The sequence below is a fragment of the Talpa occidentalis genome, unplaced genomic scaffold (assembly GCF_014898055.3).
Source record: "Talpa occidentalis isolate TD23 unplaced genomic scaffold, MPIMG_talOcc4v2.1 talOcc4.4, whole genome shotgun sequence".
Lineage (NCBI taxonomy): Eukaryota > Metazoa > Chordata > Mammalia > Eulipotyphla > Talpidae > Talpa > Talpa occidentalis.
This window is the reverse complement of record NW_023604295.1, coordinates 36,002,469-36,022,246: the sequence shown is the minus strand read 5'-3', so window position 1 is coordinate 36,022,246 and position 19,778 is coordinate 36,002,469. Positions and strand designations below refer to the sequence as shown.

The 19,778-nt window shown below is 43.6% G+C and overlaps 1 protein-coding gene across 1 annotated transcript in view; it reads left to right on the top strand.

Annotated features, from left to right (window-relative positions):
- The window catches only part of P3H2 (prolyl 3-hydroxylase 2), a 146,446-nt gene extending 136,946 nt beyond the window's left edge, over positions 1-9,500 (top strand). Inside the window, 1 exon segment of the mRNA XM_037525276.2 lies at positions 6,013-9,500. Coding sequence (XP_037381173.2) covers positions 6,013-6,105 — 93 coding nt within the window. The 3' untranslated portion in view covers positions 6,106-9,500.
- The last annotated feature ends 10,278 nt before the right edge of the window (positions 9,501-19,778 follow it).

The following is a 19,778-nucleotide window of genomic DNA, read 5'->3' as shown; positions in this document are numbered from 1 at the left end:
TAGTTAATTACAGGGATCTAATAAGAAACTGTAATCTCATTCTTATGGATGCCCGTGGCAGAGGCTATATCCTGTATGGGTGAAGCTCCAGAGAGATGAATTAAGATCAGTGGGTAGAGGGCCTCCCCCGTGGCGCAGTGGTTGAGCGCTGGGTTGCGAAGCTGCCTGCAGCCTCTGCAGCGCCAGTTTGAACCCCGGCTGCTCCCCGGCCACCAGAGGAGGGTCCCACATGGCCCGCAGACTTCTCCTGCTGCCTGCTGCTCCGCTCAACAGTGTACTTCGGTCCTTCTGCCTGCTCTGCTCCCTGCTCTGGCTCTGGTGAATTCTCTCACCCTCCTGTGCTTCTGACTGTACCCAGTGTTTGTATAAATAAATAAATAAATCTTAAAAAAAAAAAAGGTCAGTGGGTAGAAAAGTTAGACTTTTCATAAGGAATGCCTTTCAGATAATCACTGTGGTTTAGTGGCATTGTCTGTTTTGGAAGTAATGAGCTTCTTGTTACTGCCGAGCTCCAGTCAAAGCCCCAGCAGCCATTGGGCATGGAATGCTGAAATTGAAATTGAACTTTATAGCACAGCTAAACTGGATCACTTCAAAGTTTCCTCCAGACCTGAGTGCTGATGGGCTGTGAAATTCTAGTCTTTTAAGTGGCTTTCTATCTGCTTCTTCTCCTTAGATCCCTAAATTGAATTCCAGTTTCATCAGAAACTTATAAAATTAATCGATTTCTCTTTCTGTTGTTGCCATCAAACACACGTAACTTTAAGCCACATTCCCCAAGCATTCTTGCAGGTATTTAACAAATGTTTCCAGATCTGCTGTGTGCCTCAGGCACTCTGCTTGGTAGGTCCCAGGACACAAGGTGAACAAAGCTTAGTCCCTGATGGTGAGGAGCTGGGAGAGGTCAACAGGGAAAGAGACAATGAGAAGACAGTAGTGTGTACTTTGTAGGAGGAACTCAAGGAAGATGTTTATAAACTCAGTCTTTAAAGAGATGATGATGTCAGGCACACAGAGAGAAAAGATTGGCTCTGCAGAGAGAACAGAGTGCCCAGTTCTGAAAACTCCAAAAGACACTGAGCAGTTTGCCATTCCTTTCTTCCCTAAGCTTCTCCTTGTGCACCTCCAAAATGCCAACACCCCCACAGTACTCCTGTGCTGAAGATGCCAGTAAATAAGACAGTGAACATAATACATTGTTGAAAAATTTTCTCACAATTAACTTAGCAAATAGTTCATCTATTTTATTATTCAGTATCTCAGGCCTCTCTTTGAAGATACTTTCTATCAAAATTAGTTAGCACAACTAGTTTCTCTGCTCACGTTCTCAACCTCTGAAAAGTATTAGAAATCCAGTTCCAGCCTCGGGGCAGCAGCGGCATCTAGCGGTCACATAAGAGAATGACCAGAACCTCTTCAACTGCTGGAACATTTAACCTCTGCTTTAATTCCTAGACTTTGGTATTCATTGAAACCACCTGGGACTATTTGCAAACTACTGCCATCTGACTCCCACCCTGAGAAATTCTGGCTTAGTTGTTAAGGTACTTAATTGGAGTAGCGAAAGCTTTTGAAGCTCCCTGGTGATTCTAATGCACAACCAAGTTTTAGAGTCCCTGATTTAGGTGCGTTCTCTCAGATGGAATCCAAAGCTGCCTATGAAGAAGTCATCAGAGCTGGCAGACTTCTGTGCTTGTTCTAGATTATTTTAAAGGCACCCACCTTGCCAGGTGCATTTAGTATCATAAACACTTCCAGATGCATGTTATTAGAAGCTTCAGTGCCTAGCATATAGAGTTCTAGCTCTTAAACTTCTTTTCAGGAGAAACATGACTACAACAGTCTCCTGTGGCTTCAGATATGAAATTTTTGTAGGTGCATCAATTTGATAAGCAGCAGGTTGTTCCCACATTCTTAAAGAGTACTCAGCAAACATTTTACTTACACATCATGACAGCAATTTAGTTTATTTTAGTTTTTATCATTTAGTATATTTTGCCCCTTCGGATGCCTTTATGTCAATATTATTTCCGATTTCAAGCTTGTGAATGAAAAGTGCTATGTAATTATTTTTAGAACTTACTATGCTAGGCATTTGTGTGAGGGACTACCCATAGGGGATACAAAGTAGGTAAGCTGGAACTTCTATTTTCTAGGAGCTTGAAGTCAAAGTGGAAAGATAACATAGGGGCCCATGCATTTAAAGCAATAGACAAAGCTCTAAGAATTATTACAGCCAATTGCATGGTGTTTTGGGAATATAAAGAAGAAATCAAGAGAGATTTATTTATTTATTTATACAAGCACTGGGTACAATTATAAAAGTGTGGGAGAGTGAGAGAATCCACCAGAGCCAGAGCGGGGAGCAGAGCAGGCAGAAGGACCGAAGTACACTGCTGAGGGGATCAGCGGGCGGCAGGAGAGGTCTGCGTGCCATGTGGGACCCTCCTGGTCTGCGCGCCATGTGGGACCCTCCTCCGGTGGCCGGGGAGCAGCCGGGGATCGAACTGGCGCTGCAGAGGCTGTGGGCAGCTTTGCAACCCAGCGCTCAACCTCTCCACCACTGGGGAGGCCCAGGACAAGGACACTTTCTTTAGGAACAGACGTTTCAGACACAGAGAGCCTTTCTTCAACCTATGTATTTATTCTGCAAATGCACCGGAGACCCTGCCAAGTGCAATTGTTTTTTTGAGCACTGGAAATATATCAGTGACCAAAAGAGACAGAGTACACACTTTCATGGAACTAATCTTGTAGAAGACAAATAACAAATACATTTTTTAAACAATAAGTAATTGAGATATTTTCAGATAGTAATAAATGATGTGTGGATGAAGAAAAGTAAGATGTACCTAGTGGAAGATATTCATTACAAGCTAATAAAAGTGAGTGTCCTTTTAAATCTGGCATAAGACAAAGATGTCCTCAAATCAAGTACTAGGTATCCAGGAAAATGCAATAAAATTTTAAGAAATAAGCAGTAAGAAATTGAAAAGACAAAGACGTAAAAATAAGACAAAGGCTTTTTTGCAGATTGTATGATAATCCACATATCAACTCACAGAGAATTTTCAGATGAATTAATAGCATGAATTTGAAAATTCAGCAGGTGCACAGTCTGAATATCTATACAAAAATCATTGTTGTTCCTCTATACCAACAATAACCTGGATATAATAATGAGATTCAACTAGTAAATGTAAAACATATGAAACAATATATCTAAAAAGATCTTATGGAACAATTATAAAACACTTTGGGGGTATAAATATAAAATTCTTTAAATCACTGATTAAATTCAAAGTGACTTCAACCTCAGTCACAATAGGGCTTTTCACACCACATAAGAGACCAGTGGTAGTTTGTATGAAGGAACACACGTTACAGTTGATGCACAACTCCATATTTCTTCAACCAAATATAGCCACTCATTCTGTAAATGTGGCATAAAGACAAGGAAACTGAGTGGGCTAGGGAGGTGACCCACATGGCACAGCAGACCTCCTGTCTCTACCGCTGCTTCCCTCAGCAGTGTATTTCAGTACATCTGCCTGTTCTGCTCCCCTCTTTGTCTCTGGTGAATCTTCTCACCCCCTGCACCTCTGGCCTTTACCCCAGTTCTTGTAAGCATAAATAAATAAATCATTATAAAAAAAATAGTGAGCCCTACTTCAACTGCCATCAACCACCAGAAAAGTAAAAGTGAAAGAGACTGGCCTGTTTGTGAAACAACCACAAAAAACACTCATTTGTTGCTGGTGAGGGTGGAAGTTGATGAGGACACTTTTTTTTTTTTTAAAGATTTATTTATTCATGCCAACAAGAATGGCGGTACAGGCCAGATGCGTAGGCGGGTGAGAGGATTCACCAGAGACAGAGCGGGGAACAGAACAGGCAGACTGACTGAAATACACTGCTGAGGGAAGCAATGGGTGAGACAGGAGAGGTCTGCTGAGCCATGTGGGATTCTCACTGTCTGGCTGGTATAAAACCCGTGCTGCATAGGCTGCAGACAGCTTCACAGTGTGGTGCTCAACCGCCTGTGCCACCAGGGGAGGTCCCATGTGGCCACTTCAGATGGCAGTTTGGCCCTATGTGGGAAAAGCTGCAAATGGATATTCATGTGCAGGTGGTTACTCTACTTTTTAAAAAATGATGTGAGGAAAAGGGAACAAGGTCACTGATTAGAGAGTGAAAAGGTGGGGTGGCATACGGTGAGGAGGGTGACTTGTGAGTTGCCACCTGAGTGACAAGAGGTCAACTGGACTGAAGGTCTTGGGGAGGAGATCTCAGGCACAAAACAAGTTATGAATACAAAGACAAGAGGGAAGGCAGTGAGCGAGAAGCAGAGAGCGGCATCACCAGAATGGGTATGTGAGGGAGCGGATCTGAAAATAGACACCGAGGAGTCAGACGCAGACTGAGGTTGGTTAAGAAATGTAATTCTATTCTAATATTGGGGAGAACATGCAACCTCTCCCCATGCCCCCAGTCCTGGGAGTTAGAGGGTACAAAAGATGGCTTTTCATGCCACCTTCTAGACTAAGGTAGCAATAGAGAAGGTGAAAAGTGTGGAAGGTTTGAGATGGTTTTCGGAGGTAGACCAGCTGGGCCCGCTGGTGGATGGATGTGGATACAATGGAGGCACCCAGAGGGGCATTTTTTTCCTGCACTAGAACTAAGAGTTTTTCTGAGAGTGTGGTTTTCAGTGGCCTTGAGCTAAGTTAAGAAGTTGGAGTCTAAAGTGAGCTGAGAGAAGAGGACAGGTAAGCTAGGAGAGAGAAAAGCCTAAATCAGGTCACATCTTATACACACACCAAGAAGACTGGAGCTGAACTGCAGGCAACGAGGAGCCATGCAGGGGCCATAAGCCATGAGCAGGAAAGTGGTGCGTGCATGATTTAAGTGCAGAGAGTGCGGTGGAAGCATGTGGGAGTGGGGTGTGGAATGAGGACATCGGTTTGAAGACTGCTGCAGTGATCCAGTCAAACAATGATGAAAGCTAGGGCCTCCCTGGTGGCACAGGGGGTTGAACACAGCACTGTGAAGCTGTCTGCAGCCTCTGCAGCACCAGTTCATGTCCCAGCCAGCCAGGGAGCCACCCAGATGGCGTGGCAGACCTCTCCTGTCTCGCCTGCTGCTCGCCTCAGCAGTGTTTTCAGTCCGTTTGCCTGGTCTGCTCCCCGCTCTGTCTCTGGTGAATCCTCTCACCTTCCTGCGCCTCTGGCCTGTATCCCAGTGCTTGTATAGATGGATAAATCTTACAAAAAAAAAGAAAAGAAATGATGAAAGCTAAAGCATGTGGTTCTTAAGAGGGAATAATTTGCCTCCTAGGTCACTTTATCAATGTTTGGAGACATTTTTGGTCCAGACATGGGGGGAGGTTTTACTGGCTACCTATAACAGATAGAGGCCAGCCTACAATACATAGGCTACCCTCCCCCCTACAACCCCACCACAAAGAACCATCTGGTTCAAGGTCAGGAAACCCTGATCTAAGTAAGGCAATAGTTATAGGCTCTGAGAGAAAGGGGCAGAAATAAGAGGTAGAACAGGGAGGACTAGGTGATTTTTATTAGCAGCAAGACACCATAATCAGAATTCTAGGGCAAATGGGTTGGCTGTGGTGGTCTTTACTGAGACAGGGGATTTGTGAAAAGGACAATCGGTCTGTAGGTGGGCCTGGGGAAATGGTGAATTCACTTTGAGTGCTGAATTGGAGAATTGACAGCAGGTGCTGATGAGATCCCAAAGTATATGGAAAGGGTCATGGGTAGTTGGATATACAAGTCTTCTTTGCCAAAGAGAAATCCTGGAAAGTGACTGTAATGCTGAGGACACCTAAAAGTCAGGAGAAGGTGCCAGTGCAGGGATGAAGATGGGGTTCCATCCTTAGCTGGATTTAGCACCAATCTGTGTACAGATGGAAGCCTGGAAGTGTTTGGGAAGCATCTGCCACTGGGACTGATTATTATGCCCGTAACAGAAATGTGTAAATTGTCATTTTTGCAGGAGCGAATAAAGGCCGATGAAGTGATCGCAATCCTGGATCAAGAACAGCAAGGGAAGCATGACCTGAATATCAACCCCAAAGATGAACTATAAAAATGAGAAAGAACACTCTATCAGATATTTATTTAAATTGTTAATCTTATGAGAACTTCTTTATTTTTGTACAGAACATGGTATAAATTAACAGGTTAATATGAGTCACCAGATCTCCCTTCTGTTCCTAAGGATGCTTGCTTTGCCTCATTCAGTCTGTCTTTCTTGGTTTTTCATCATTTCATCTCTTAAAGCCAGTTATCCTTGTCCCCACTGCACTCAAAAGTGCATGCGCGTGCACACACACACACACAGAGACACACACATATACAACTACTTCATTTGCTGCAATGCAAAAGCTCAACCAGAAAGAATTAAGTTCATTTGTGGCAAAACTTCAGCTCTTGTGCTTGGTCTATTTCCAAGGTCAGACTGTGCCTTGGTCTCCGAAGGCCTTCTATGCCATTCAGTCAGCTTCTCATGGTGCTCAGGGGCTGAGGAACCTGAGGGGTGTTCCCCATTGCCTCCTACATCACTGGCCTCGGGGCCCCCAGGCTCAGAGAAGGAATTCTATGATAAGTCCTGCATGAGCCAGCTGTCAGCCTCTCCAGGCCATGGCAGAGTTTTTGACTCTGGTATTTTCACCAGAGAACAAACTTACACTGGAAGCTTTGTTTTACCCTCCACAGGGATCTAGAAAGAAGAGGCCTATGAGCTGTGCCTTTGAAAAAGTTGTTCAGGGGTTAACATAGAATGACTCTTCATCCCAGTTACTTTGGAAGAAACGCTAATCCCACCTGAGTCATTGCCGCATTGCTGGAGAGTGGGGTTCACTGGTGAGATGGGACATTTTGTAAGAAAAAATGGACTTCAGAGCAATTCCAGTTTTCATCTGCACATATTTTGGCGGCCTCTCCTCTTGGCTGCTGCTGTTCAACCCATGGATTCATGCTTGTGTCTGATTTGTTTAATAAAGGGAGCCTTATTTTAATACCTGGCATTTACTCTTCCTCTCCCAAATGTTTGTTTTATCTTCAGGCAATGGTTTTGTGGTCCCACAGGAACTTTGGGACAACCCAAGAAGAAGTCAAATGCCCTGACCTACTTTGCTGGTAGACATTCTGGGACTGCAAGGGAGCTGGGAACACTGCTTTTGAGGGAAAGAGATGTTTAGAAAACAGGTGTCAGTGTGGAGAACACCTGGCCCTTGACTCAAGTCCAAGAAAGACGCAGTCCCAGGACATTTGAGAGGTATGAGGAGCTGGATTCTCACCTAGAGGAACCTGCTTCTCTAGCCAGTGGGAGATCACTTGCCCCCACTATGGCAGAAGAGAGGGAGTGACCCATAAAAAGCCAGCAAATCAAAACACTTTTTAGAAATCACATTTACTTGCTGCCATTTATGATTGTGGTAAATGGCAAGAGCATTCATCCTTTGAGACTGAAAAATTGAGTCATCATGATTTATGTGGCATCTGTTTTCCACTTAGCCTTCTGTTGCATGTTCATCATGGGAGAGTGGAAAGAGCATTAGATTATAATCCCATCTCTATCAAATATGCCCACTGTGTGACCAGGACCTATTCTTTTCCCTTTCTGAGCTTCAATTTTCTTCTCTGAAAATTATATAATTGCTCTTAATTGTTTCCAAAAGCCTTCCTTCTTACTCTAAATACAAAACAAATAAAAAAAAAACAAAAACAAAAGTGATTCTAGAAACATTCACAAATATAACCAAATTTCCTTCTTACTGACATGTTGAGAATCGGTGAATGGGCTCATTATGTGTAGTAGATGTGCTTTTACACCTTCAGCCCAATTCTTGGGCTAATGTTCCTGCGCTTTGAAAGGGTGGCTTGCTATTTGTTTGCTCTCACTGTGAAGTGTTTTTTGGCACTCAGATGTGCTGATAGGAGGATCTGGGCATGGATCTAATTTCTGTTTTCGGGCAACAAGGCATCAACAAAGAAAACAGTCTTTGGCTCCTAGCAGTTTCCACATCCTGGGTGCTCTGGGTCCTCTGGGGAAGGCAGGCACCTCGGCACTGATTCTGCCATTCAGCCCCATGGAAAGTGGGTGCAAGCTTCCAGAGGTGCCCTTATGTTACAGCCAGGTCTGTCTGTACCATTTGCTGACAACGGAGTCGTTTTTCCTGTTTTGCAGGTCAGCCATGTTGTTTTACACCTGGGTCAGGCACAATATAGCATTTATTTTTTAATCTGCTCTACATCAAACCATATATAATTTCATTCAAATAGTAAGGGAGTGTCATCCCATGACTTCTAAAAAAATCCAGCTCAGAAATTTCGGTCTGTGCACTACGGTGATCCTGTGTGTGGAAAGATGGAAAAGTCCGTCAGTTTTTGGTAGCTTTCCTTGCTAAAGGAGGCCACAGAAATCACAGTTCAATCACATCCTTCTCTCTGGGAGAAAACTGAGGCTCAGAGTTGGAAAAAATGATTTTGTAGTTATAGATTCTAGCAGGCAGAGCCTGCTGCTGAGCTGAGTTGTGTGGAAATGCCCGCCAGGGGGCCCATGGGGCTGGGATCCCCACGCAGAGCTGCACAGACCAGAGGTGGTGCTTTCTCACCCAGCTCTGGCCCTGCAGGGCTGTGCCTTGTAGAAAGGGCGCTTCACCTAACTCTCACAGGAGGGCTGTGTGTGCCTGAGGCAGCCCAGACTGGAAAGCCCAGTTTTTACGACTGCAAGTCTAATGCTCTTCACTGGTATCTCTTGGGGAACTAACTACCTCTGGTCTTGATGATTACCCCTTCCTCTTGTAAAAAGGCTGCACTTTTACACAGCTCTTGTTTTCTCTGATCATTGCATCGATGTTCATAACAGGCTAACACTCTAAGAACACCAGGAGATATTCTGGACCCAGATTCTGAAACCCATTTTGCAGAAGAGGAAATGAAGAGTAGTAGAGGGAAGTGAGAACTGTGTTCACTCAGCTCAGCACGTCCATGTCCGAGAGAGAATGAGGAGAGATGGTTACTCCTCGATCATGTATCCAGAAATACAAAATAATATGTTAGCATGAAGAAAAAATATGATTTTTATAAAATCATATAATGTATTTACATAATAATATGCTTAAATATGACAGTGAATACAGAGGCTTAATTTAATGGGTTCAGCCCCATTTTTGAGCAAATACTGTGTGCCAGGTGCTACTTTTGTGATGCCCACAAAAGTAAAGAGGGTTCTGGGTAGTTCCTGTTTCCCTCTCCCTCCAAAGCAGTGAGAATCTTAAACTTCAGTTTTGTCTAGAGAAAACACTGCTTGCTACAAGAGACTGGTGTGTTCTTCAGAGCTCTGGATGTAAATTGTTTGACAAGGAAATTTTAGTTTTAATGCCGTCTTCATGATTACTGTGTATATAGCATTTTTTTTGTTGTTGGCACTTACTCAGTTGAGGAGAAGCCATGGAATGAGTCAGTCTCATTTAATAATATATACTTATGAATTTTAATTGAAGTACAAATGCTGAATTATTTCACATAAGACAGCCATGGGGAACAACTCCCTCACTGACGTCAAGGAAGAAGATAATGGGGGCCACCTCACCAGTTCCTTACGCCAAAGAATTAAATGCTCTGAGGTGAGTGACAATGGTGTGACTGAGAAGTGGGAAAAGCTGAACTGTTCCCACATTCAGAACTCTTTGGGGAAACAGGAGTCATTTGGCAAAAACTCCAAACCACAAGTTAGATTGGGTCCATGGTGATGAACCCGCTCTGCCTCCTGCCAAGAAGCCTGTGATGTGAAGTGACCTCCCCGCAGAGTCCCACAGCCCACCCACAAATCCTTTACTCCCATATAATTCCATGTTTCCAACAGGAGACATAAGGGCCTTTTTTGTTTTGGAGCTGGTTGATTTCTTTAGACACATTGAGACAAGAAACACCAGCCATTCTTTGAGCTCACAGTTGGTTGGAGCTGTGGACTTATTCTGTCAGAGCTTTCCCCTTGCTCCCTCTCTCACCTTCCCCCATAAATCACCTTGTTCTCCATGCCTACTGCTGACCTCCGAGGCCAGGCGACGTCAGGTCTGGAACAATCTGATCATGGATCCTGGCTTGCTCTACCATGGATGGCATCAGTCATGTAAAAAGCTGGGTTAGTGAGTCACCTCTACCTTCAAAAATCTTGTTAAGGGCCCATAAGAAAAACAACCAAAGAAGATGTTCCTCCCTTTTTTCCCCTTTAAACACATTGCCAGGGAGGAAAATCTGAATGCTCTGCTTATTCAGTATAAAACACACCTTTTCTCACCACTTACATGATACAGCTTGGGGAGGGGGAACAAAAGGTGAACAAGACAAGCCTTGCCCATACTTCCCTGGGAAGGCCACCACCATGGAGGTGGAGGGTGGGGCGGAGTGTGACAAACTCCCTACCTAAACAGCCCTTCTCCCAATTCATTTTCTGCTCAGGAAAGACCAACCACTGCCTCTTTATCTGAGTCTAGAGAGGTGAAGTGAGCATCATCCATCTCTCTGGGAACTCGTCCCTTTGTTCACTTTTGTCAAATTTAGGTGTCTTCCCTCTTGATGACAGTGTGATGGTGTGTGCCCTGGGCACCCTTTCCAGACCCTAGTTCAACCCTCTTTGCTCTTTCTAAGCTGATGCTGTTACCTCTGGGTTTGAACTGGTGGTGGGCGGGCATGGACATGGAGACTAGGCTAAGGAACACTGCCTGCTGTGTCTCATCTTTTTCCATCTATAAATCATATATCCCATTGTTTCAAAGGGTTATAATCATGGTTGACATTTATGAAATTTTTTTTATGGTCTTGAAGCACTTGGTAATCAACTGTAACTACACAATTATCTTGAGAGAAACCTCAGTGCAATCTTCATTTTGTAAACAAGGAAAATGAGCAGTCTCAGGGAAGGTAGTGTAATAATGCTCAGGTCATTCATAATTCAGTCCTCAGTTTTCAAGTGACCACTCAGTAGTGAGTCTATGAAAATATCAACATAGAGTAAAATAGCCCACCTTCCTTTAAGGTACTCAAAATAAATAGAATAGATGTAAATAAAAAAAAAAGTGTTGTGATAGAAGTATTATGACAGAAGCCGATGTCAAAGAGGCCATGTGAGTTCAAGAAGGGAGAAGTTGGGGATAGGAAAGAATTTACACAGACGGTGGCAGTTAACTTGGGTCATGAGTGAGTGCCTGTTCTGCCACAAATAAGCAGAAAATGAGCCCCGTGATCTCTCATTCCACCACAGTGTCAGTCAAAAAAGTGTTAAGTGTAAACTGGATGATCTTGGGTTATAAAATACTAAGCTTTCAGAAAAGTTGGAGAGTTCGTATTGAAGTCGGTTTTGTGAGGGTGGGGTGAAAAAGCATCTATACTACAGCTGGCCCTGGGAAAGCACTTTAATGAATGCTGTGGAAATCCAAATAAATAGCAGTTGAAAAGGGAGTTTTATTTTATTCCCTTGTGGGGAGGTATATTTAAGTGGGTGGAGTGAAGTCGTTAAGGACCATGCTTCTTACGGAAAAGCGGAGGAGCAGCTGGTATCAGACAAAGCTGAAGTGAACCCCATCATTCAGACAAAAGCCCACGAGCTCTCCCAGTGGGCTCCCAACTCTCCTTTGCCCAGGAGTTCAAGAAAGGTGAGTCCGACAAACGTTTCACCCTTATTCCTGGAACCAGTTCACTCACACAAATCCTTATGTTATTATCTCAGAAGCGGGAATAATGAGATTGTTCCAGCTCACAGGTATGTTATTGGAAAAGTCCAGAGCATTTGGCAAAAATCAATCAAGCGTTCAGTAAAAACAGAAAGGCATTCAAATAGTACTTTATTGAAGTCATGTCTTCCGATGTCAAACATGGAATGGAGTGTCAGAAACTTTGAGAATCCTTGGAAGCAGACCATCTCCAACAGGAGTTAATGGAGCCAATTTACCTCATTTGAAACAAAGGGCCAATGCAAGATCATACAATATGAGTCCAATCACACTTAGTGTTTGCTCTCTACCTGTTTTTGGTTTATTAAACTCTGCAAATGCCTTTGAAGGTCTTAGGCAATCATGCTTCTTATATTTAGGATAAATTATAAAGTCCTTGAGGGTTAGAAGCCTACTTCAAGGCTGCTGGTCCCCAGAATAATATTTTGGTCTCTTACAATATTTTATTATTCAGCAACATATACTGAACAGACACCAGGATTTTTATTGTATTTGAAGTTCAGAGTTTCAGGACATGTTTTTCCCACAAGATAATATAAACTAGAATTATGATTCTTTGAAGTTAATATTGGTAATTAAATAAAGACTGTTTAGGATTTTTCCCCCTCAGTATCCACGATAAGGATGTAATAACATATGTTTTAGCACAATTGAGTTCTGAGTAGTCTTAATTTGGGATTCATTCTATCTTTAGCTACCACAAGTCAAGTAAAAAGCAGGCACACAGGCGTTTTTGGACCTCCCTTGATAGACAGAGTCAAGATCCCTGGGAAAATGTTCCACTTCCATTGCTTACCATTGTGGTCACTAAACTTTTCACAACATCCCAGTAGACTTGACCATTAATCACATTTAGGGGGAAAAGCAAAACAAAACAAAACAGAGTACATGAATAATTGGACTGAAAGTCATAGTCACAGTAGATGCTAGTTTCTTGAGTAAAAATTAAATAAGTGTACACTCTAAGGGCATTTTGCAGATCTGACCATTTTCTGTGACTTGTTAGGAAGGGGTAGGAATTGCTCTGAGCTTGTCTGACCCTGGTCTCCCCGCTCCTCCACACCTCTGTGGAAATGCAGGAGGAGGCGGCTGTCATCAGCAAGATGGCTGCTCCCCCTGCCCTGAGTGCCAGGGAGAATAGAAGCTCTGTTCAGACATGCTCTGCTTTCCTCACAGAGGGCACTTTGAGCCTCCTCTGAACTTCCAGGCCGCAGGGCTGAGCACAGGGTACAGATTTTTCTTCCAGACGTTTGGCTTCTGAGTAATGTTTTTTTTTGTCTCTAAGGGCAATAAAAGTACATCAGATGTTGCTCCCTGTACCATGAACTTTGCTTTGAAGCACCAGTGAGCCACTTCAAAGGCCAGAAACCCTGTGGAGCTCCCTTCCCGGGGACTCTGCTCTATGGAGGTGAGAGCCTATCAGGTAGGGACAGAGGCCCACCCAGGCTCTTCCCACCTAAAGCCCAGTTATCAAGATTGTCAATTGTGACAAATCGTCATACTGAAAATTTAAAACTGCTTTGCCTTCAGAATCAGCATAGGATACATAACATGCTGTGAGTGTTGGGTTGGGGTAGGGGTCCTGCACCATTTATATGCAGAATGATTTACAACTTAAACAGAAAGATACTTGAATGACCTTTGGCACTCAGCATCCAGTGCTTTTCATCACTGTTTATTTATCTGAGGTCAATATCGAACTGTCTGGGGGCCGATTTTACTGGGAACATCAAGCCTGTGGTTGGATGGACACTCAAGAGAGAATCACAGCCACAAGCAGAGTTTGTATTTAAGAGTTCAGCAAATGAAGGACTTTGCATAACAGACTCCATGTTGAAAGGGGATTTACAGAAACCCTGGTGCTGCAGTCTTTACGGTAGAGGTGGGGAAAGCGAGACCTCTAAAGGAAATTGATTTACCCAACTTTCTACGAAGAGTTACTGGTAGGTGATGGGCTTCAGCCCAGGTCTCCTGACTCCTAGCGGAGAACCCCAAGACCGGACTCACTGTAGGGTCCGGGGAAGATTTGGAAGGCCTTGCCGCTTCTCACTAGCTCCCTGATAGTTTCTTAACCTCTCATTTCCTATGTCTTTGACTACGAAGGGATAGTAATGGATAGCTGATGAGTTACCATCAGCAGAAGGAAAATGCTAAGCACATAGCAGGCAATCATTGAAAGGCAATTGTTATTATTACTATATTAGAACACCTGAGAAACAGGAAAATGACTGGGATGATGGCCTCTTAGCAATGCTTTCCAGCTTACGTGGCATTTTTATTAATACAGTCCCCCATGAGGCATCTTGGGATTGTCAAAGGTAATTTTCATAGAATTAGGTTTAAAAATCATCTCTGGTCATAAGTAACATACTTACCCTTAAGACAGGTAATGGAAGAAGAGAAACTGGTTCTATAAAATTGAGACGGTGTTTTATTTCTAAACTCATTGTCAGTCACCAACATAGAAAGGAAGTGCCCAGCTTTTCTGCAGCCACCTTGTCTGGCCCTCCTGCCTTTGTAGCCTCCCCTGCACCACGACATGTCGTGGCCTTCCCTTGTCTTCTCTGCCCCAAGAGTAAGGCAGAATAGCTTCTACCTATTCCTTTTTCTAAGCATTCTCTCATTTGTCTTACTGTGCAGGAAACATAAAATCATTACTTAGCAGCAGAGGGCACTAGCAGCATATTTTGCTTAAGGGGCAAAAAAATGAGGTGGCTTTATGTATTCATTCATTCATTCATTCAGTCATTCATTTTGACAAGTCAATTTAAAATCTATTGTGTGTTTCCGCATTGAGAAGGATATTAGAAATTTAACATCTATAACACATATAAATTTACTTAAGCTGAGGTGGAGGTTTCTAAATGATAGAAGATGATATGCTTAGTACCTACCTATAAAGGATAAATGTTTGGGAGCCTTTTGAAGTAAGCAAAGTTCAGGGCAGTCTTAAATAGCCCAGGAAGAATTTTTTGAGGGAGTTGATCTAGAGCTGTTCCTTAAATCATGATTGGGATATGGAATTGTAAAGGTGAAAGGGGTAAAAGGTAAGACAGTCAGAAAAGCAGAATCCTGCCTGGCTGTGAGCATTAGCTTCATAACCGTGACAACCACTACTCGGCAAGCATTACCTCTACCGCTCAGAGTAATCTTCACAGCTCACGTAGGTGGACGCTTTCACAACCATGATCTCATTTGGCCCTAACTGCAATCCTGTGACTTCAGCTCTATAGGTATTATTATCCTAATTTGATTAATGAGAAAATTGAGGCCTTCAAGGGAAAGTGACTTGCTTAAGGTCACACAAGCCATCTCTGCTAGTGCTGGGATCCAAAAGTAGTTTTCCTCCCAGCTAATGCCACAGGAAGCCAGGGCTCCTGTGACGCAGGCTTTCCTAGCAAAAAGGGTTTTGGATGCCGAGCAATGGGATCAGTTTCAGCTGTCAGGTTGGTGTCGGGTTACTGAGGGCTTGACCAAGATCTACACTGTGCTACTGGGGCTTGATCCTGTAAACCTCGGCAAGGATTCTGAAGTTGGGGGAAACTGGAGAAGGGTTGCTAGACACTGAATTGCAGAGCAAAGTAGGACTACATAGAGGGATTGGAAGAAAAAGGGCAAGAATCAGGGACAATCATGCAGTAAATGTTACAGGAATCTAGGCTGAGTCTAGGGAGTAAGTGGGAGTGGTTTGTTCCAGAGGAGAGGAGATTTTATCATCGTGGTTAATTGCCAGCACCTAGAAATAATATAAAGCAGACTGACTTTAAATTGACTGGTTTTAGATTCCCTACAGACAACACACCTCCTTATTGCCTCCACCCAGGGAGGTCTAATCCCACTACCTCTGGCCCCTCCCCTAAACACAGAATCACCAAAAAAAAGATAAAAATCATGAGTCTGAGATTTTGAGCCTAGGACAAATGGTGATGTTTTTGATACAAATAGGGAATGTGGAAAAAATAAACTGGTTTCATAGGGAGTTGGCCTTATAAAACATGAGGACTTCCAAGTAACAACTCAGCTGGAGTTTTTGGATGCAAACTTATTTGCTACCCTGTTTATTAAATTCCTGCTTTTCACTTTCACCTAAAACTGATAAATAATGTTTTTATATTTTATATAGAACTTTTATAAGTATGGAAACTGAGACGGGGCAGAAACCTGCCAAGTGATTAGTGTTGCGACTCCTTGCTTAAAACCTTCCATTGACAACAAAACAAAGTGCAGTCTGGGAGCCCGGGTCGACCTCCTCTTCTGGCACAGAGCTCCTCTCCGAAGTCCCTACACCAGCAGAGCTCTCTCTTTCACTGTGTTCTTTGCCTAGAATTCTTTCACTCTTTCATCCTCCCACCAGCTCTCCAGTGTCACCAGGAAACTCTCACAGTAGGGCAGGCAACGACGCTGGTTTCCCTGGGAGTGAGAAGTGTAAAAACCAGGGCAGTCCCAGATAAAGCTGGATGGATGGTCACCCAACACCCTGTGTCGGCTTCAGCCTTGGACACCTCTTCTGCTGGGAAACCTTCTCCACCCCGCTACAGCCCCGGGCTAAGCCCCATCTCTGCTGAGTCGTGAGCTCCACCCTTCATTTCCCCCTCATGACTTCTCACAGTCCTAATTACTGACTTGACGTCCGTCTGCCCTGCTACCCACAGGAGCTCTTTTTGTGCCACCTCCGTTCTCCCCACCCTGGGTCAAGCAACTACCATCTCCGGAAAACTGATCCAGTAGCCTCCCAACTGCTTTCCCTGCTCCCTCTCTTGTGTATGCTCAACACAAAAGCTGGTTATCCTTTCAAAACATAAGGCAGATTGTATCATTTCTCTGCTCAAAAGCTCTGTTTTCCCACCTCACTGGCTAAGTTATTGCCATGGTGCTTAAGACCCCAGCCAGTTATCTCTCTGGTCTTACCTCCTACATACCCCTCACTTTCTTAGCTCCAGTGCCATAGATCTCCTTATTATTCCTAGAACATGTCCAGAAAGCTGCTGCCTCAGGGCCTTTGTATTTATTGTTGTTTATGCCTGAACCATTCTTCCTTCAGGTGTGTACGTGGCTCATCCCTCACATCCATCAAGCCAAGATCAAAGCCTCCTCATTAGGGAGGTCTTGTCCATAACTTCTCTTTACACACGAACCCCACAGTGAGCATCCCGACGTCCCCCTCTGCTTTATTTTTCACAGCACTTATTGCCGCTTCATCTCACTTTCGATTTACATAATTTATTTTATTTATTGCCTTCTTCCTTTTACTCCGTGGATAGAGTTTCCAGGGTAGGAATTTTATTCTCGCTCTATTTCCAGAGTTTAAAATAGTAAATGGCAGAGAGTAGAAATTCAGAAATATTTGTTGGATGCACGCATACATGATTTAAGTAAAGGAGTGAACAGACACACCAGAAAGTATAATTGACTGAGAGTCAGAGTTTTAGCTTAGTCACTCTGAATTTGGCTGACTGCAATAAAATTACTTTCTCCCTGTAGCTCTTGTTTCTTCCAACTGTAAACTGAAGGTATTGGACTTAGTACTCCTGAGGATGCAACAAGTAGTATCCTCAAAATCCACCAACAGTAGGCAAGGACCAGAATCTAAATTTGTTATTAAATAGGGTGTGGAAGAAAGGAAACATTAAGAAGAGTAAGTGAAGCACTGGGCAAGTTCTAGTTGAGGAAGGATGTGTACATAAGAGACATGAGAATTCCGTATGTGAGGAAGTACAAGGAAGGTAGTGGCTGAGCCACACTGACACGAGATGATTCCTTATGGAGCTGGCATTGAACCAAAGCCCAGGGATATGCTGCCCTGCAGCCTGGAAGATGACACCAAGGGCGGGCCAATCCCCATCTGATTACAGAACCCTGAACTGATACAAGTTGTGATTAAAACACTGCTTGGAAATCTTTCCTCACACCGCCTAATGGCCCCCAGAGTGGGTGGATTCTCAAATTAGTCATATGAGAACAGAGATTTTAACAGAGGAGACAGTCTAGGCTGTTCCAGGTGGTTAAATTTGGAAAAATGTCAACTCTTCAGAAAAGAGAAATATATTTAAGAAGCATACATACACCTGTCTGCCAATGGCCACGTTGTCTCAGGTGGGATAAGAAATCCGCCACCATCTTAGAAGAGCTTAGAGAGGGGGTGGAAGGGGCTGGATTAGTCAACTTAAAGGAGACAGTTCAAGAGCTAGAGCTGCCACACCCTGAGTGCCAGGAACCAGACCGGTTATTCTACTTCTATGTAGCTACTGTGTGGATACAAACTTGAGCCCAGTAAGGTCAGTGAGTTACTCGGCAGTAACCAAATCCCTGGTGTTGCAGTGATTATCAGAGTGATCTCCCTCTGCAGTTGTGGTTGAATAGGATTTTGCTGTTGTCACCTTGTTTAGTAATATAGCAATAGCAAGTGTTGTCAGTGTAATTGTTGCTCTTGAAATGTCCTCTTGGCAGGGCAGTTCCCGGTGTGTGTGCTGGTGTGTGTGCGAGTATATGTCTCTCTCTCTCTCTCTCTCTCTCTCTCTCTCTATCTGTGTGTGTGTGTGTGTGTGTGTGTGAGAGAGAGAGAGAGAGAGACAGAGAGACAGAGAGACAGAGAGACAGAGAGAGACAGACAGAGAGAGAGAGAGAGAGAGAGAGACACACACACACACACACAGAATACATGTGTTCCATCCTCCTCAGTCTTTACAGAGCTGCTCTGGGAACTTGCTTTCCACCTCAACTAATAGCTTTCAAACCCTTAGTTCATGCCAGACATGTTTGATTTGTGCTCTAAACTCTTTCAAACTTGTACCACTTTACAGATAAAGAAACTGAGGCTCACAGAGGTTATGTTACCTAAGAATCTATTGAGAGCAAGTTGCCAAAGCAAAATTTAAGACATTTAGAACTTGTCCCTAGACACAGAAACATTTCTTCAAATAAAATCTTATGATGCATATCTCCGTATAAATCAGTAAAAAGTCACAGTCTAAAAAGTATCCTCTTGGATAGAAACAGGAGTCAGGACTTTGGAACCCTGTCTACGTGCCCCTCTGCACCCTTCTCCCCTTCTCTGTAGTGCTCTGTGGAACATGTTCTAAAAGGCTGCTAGGTGAACTTTATTTTTATTATTTTTTAAGATTTATTTATTCATTTACACAAGAACCGGGGTACAGGCCAGATGCGCGGGAGGGTGAGAGGATTCACCAGAGACAGAGCAGGGAACAGAACAGGCAGACTGATGAAATACACTGCTGAGGGGAGCAGCGGGTGAGACAAGAGAGTTCTCCCGTGCCCTGTGAGACCCTCCCCAACCGGCTGGGATTGAACCAGCACTGCAGAGGCTGCGGAAAGCTTCACAGCACGGCACTCAAACACCTGCGCCACCAGGGGAGGCCTGAGGTGAACTTTAAATTCCTCTCCCTTCTTCAATGCTCTGGATCGATGATCTGAGTACTTTCTACTCATGCTGGATGCAGACTATCAACTTTTTCTTGTGATAAGTACAGGAACGTGTCATATCTCAGGTATAAGATTCTGAATTTCATCATCATTTACAGAATCATAGAATATTAACAGTGGAAGAGTCCTGAGAAGTCAGGAAGTCCAAGGACTCCACATACATAATAAAATGATAGTGATTTTAGTTTTATTGACCAATAGAAGCCCGGAAAGAAGAAATGATTTGCTCGGGATAATCATTGGCCAGAGGTTTTCTGGCTTCTAATGAGATGATTTTTACAATGTATAACAGCCAGTATATTCTAAGCAATTGAAAGAGATTTAGCCCTGCTGCAGGGCTCAGGGGCCTGCTCCATTTCAGGCTTTCCCCCATCAATTGCTGATTGTGTGGATGTCCCAGGGCTTCTAAAGGAGGGATTGAGGAGACTAGAGCATCAGGGATTGTGGTGGTACGGGGACTAGATATGGGAAGAGGCTATTAATGAATAAATAGTCTAGAATTATTAGCCAACTGTCCATAGCACATAATACAAGAACATCCATCCTAGTCTTCAAGTATTCACTGACCATAATACCCAAAGTT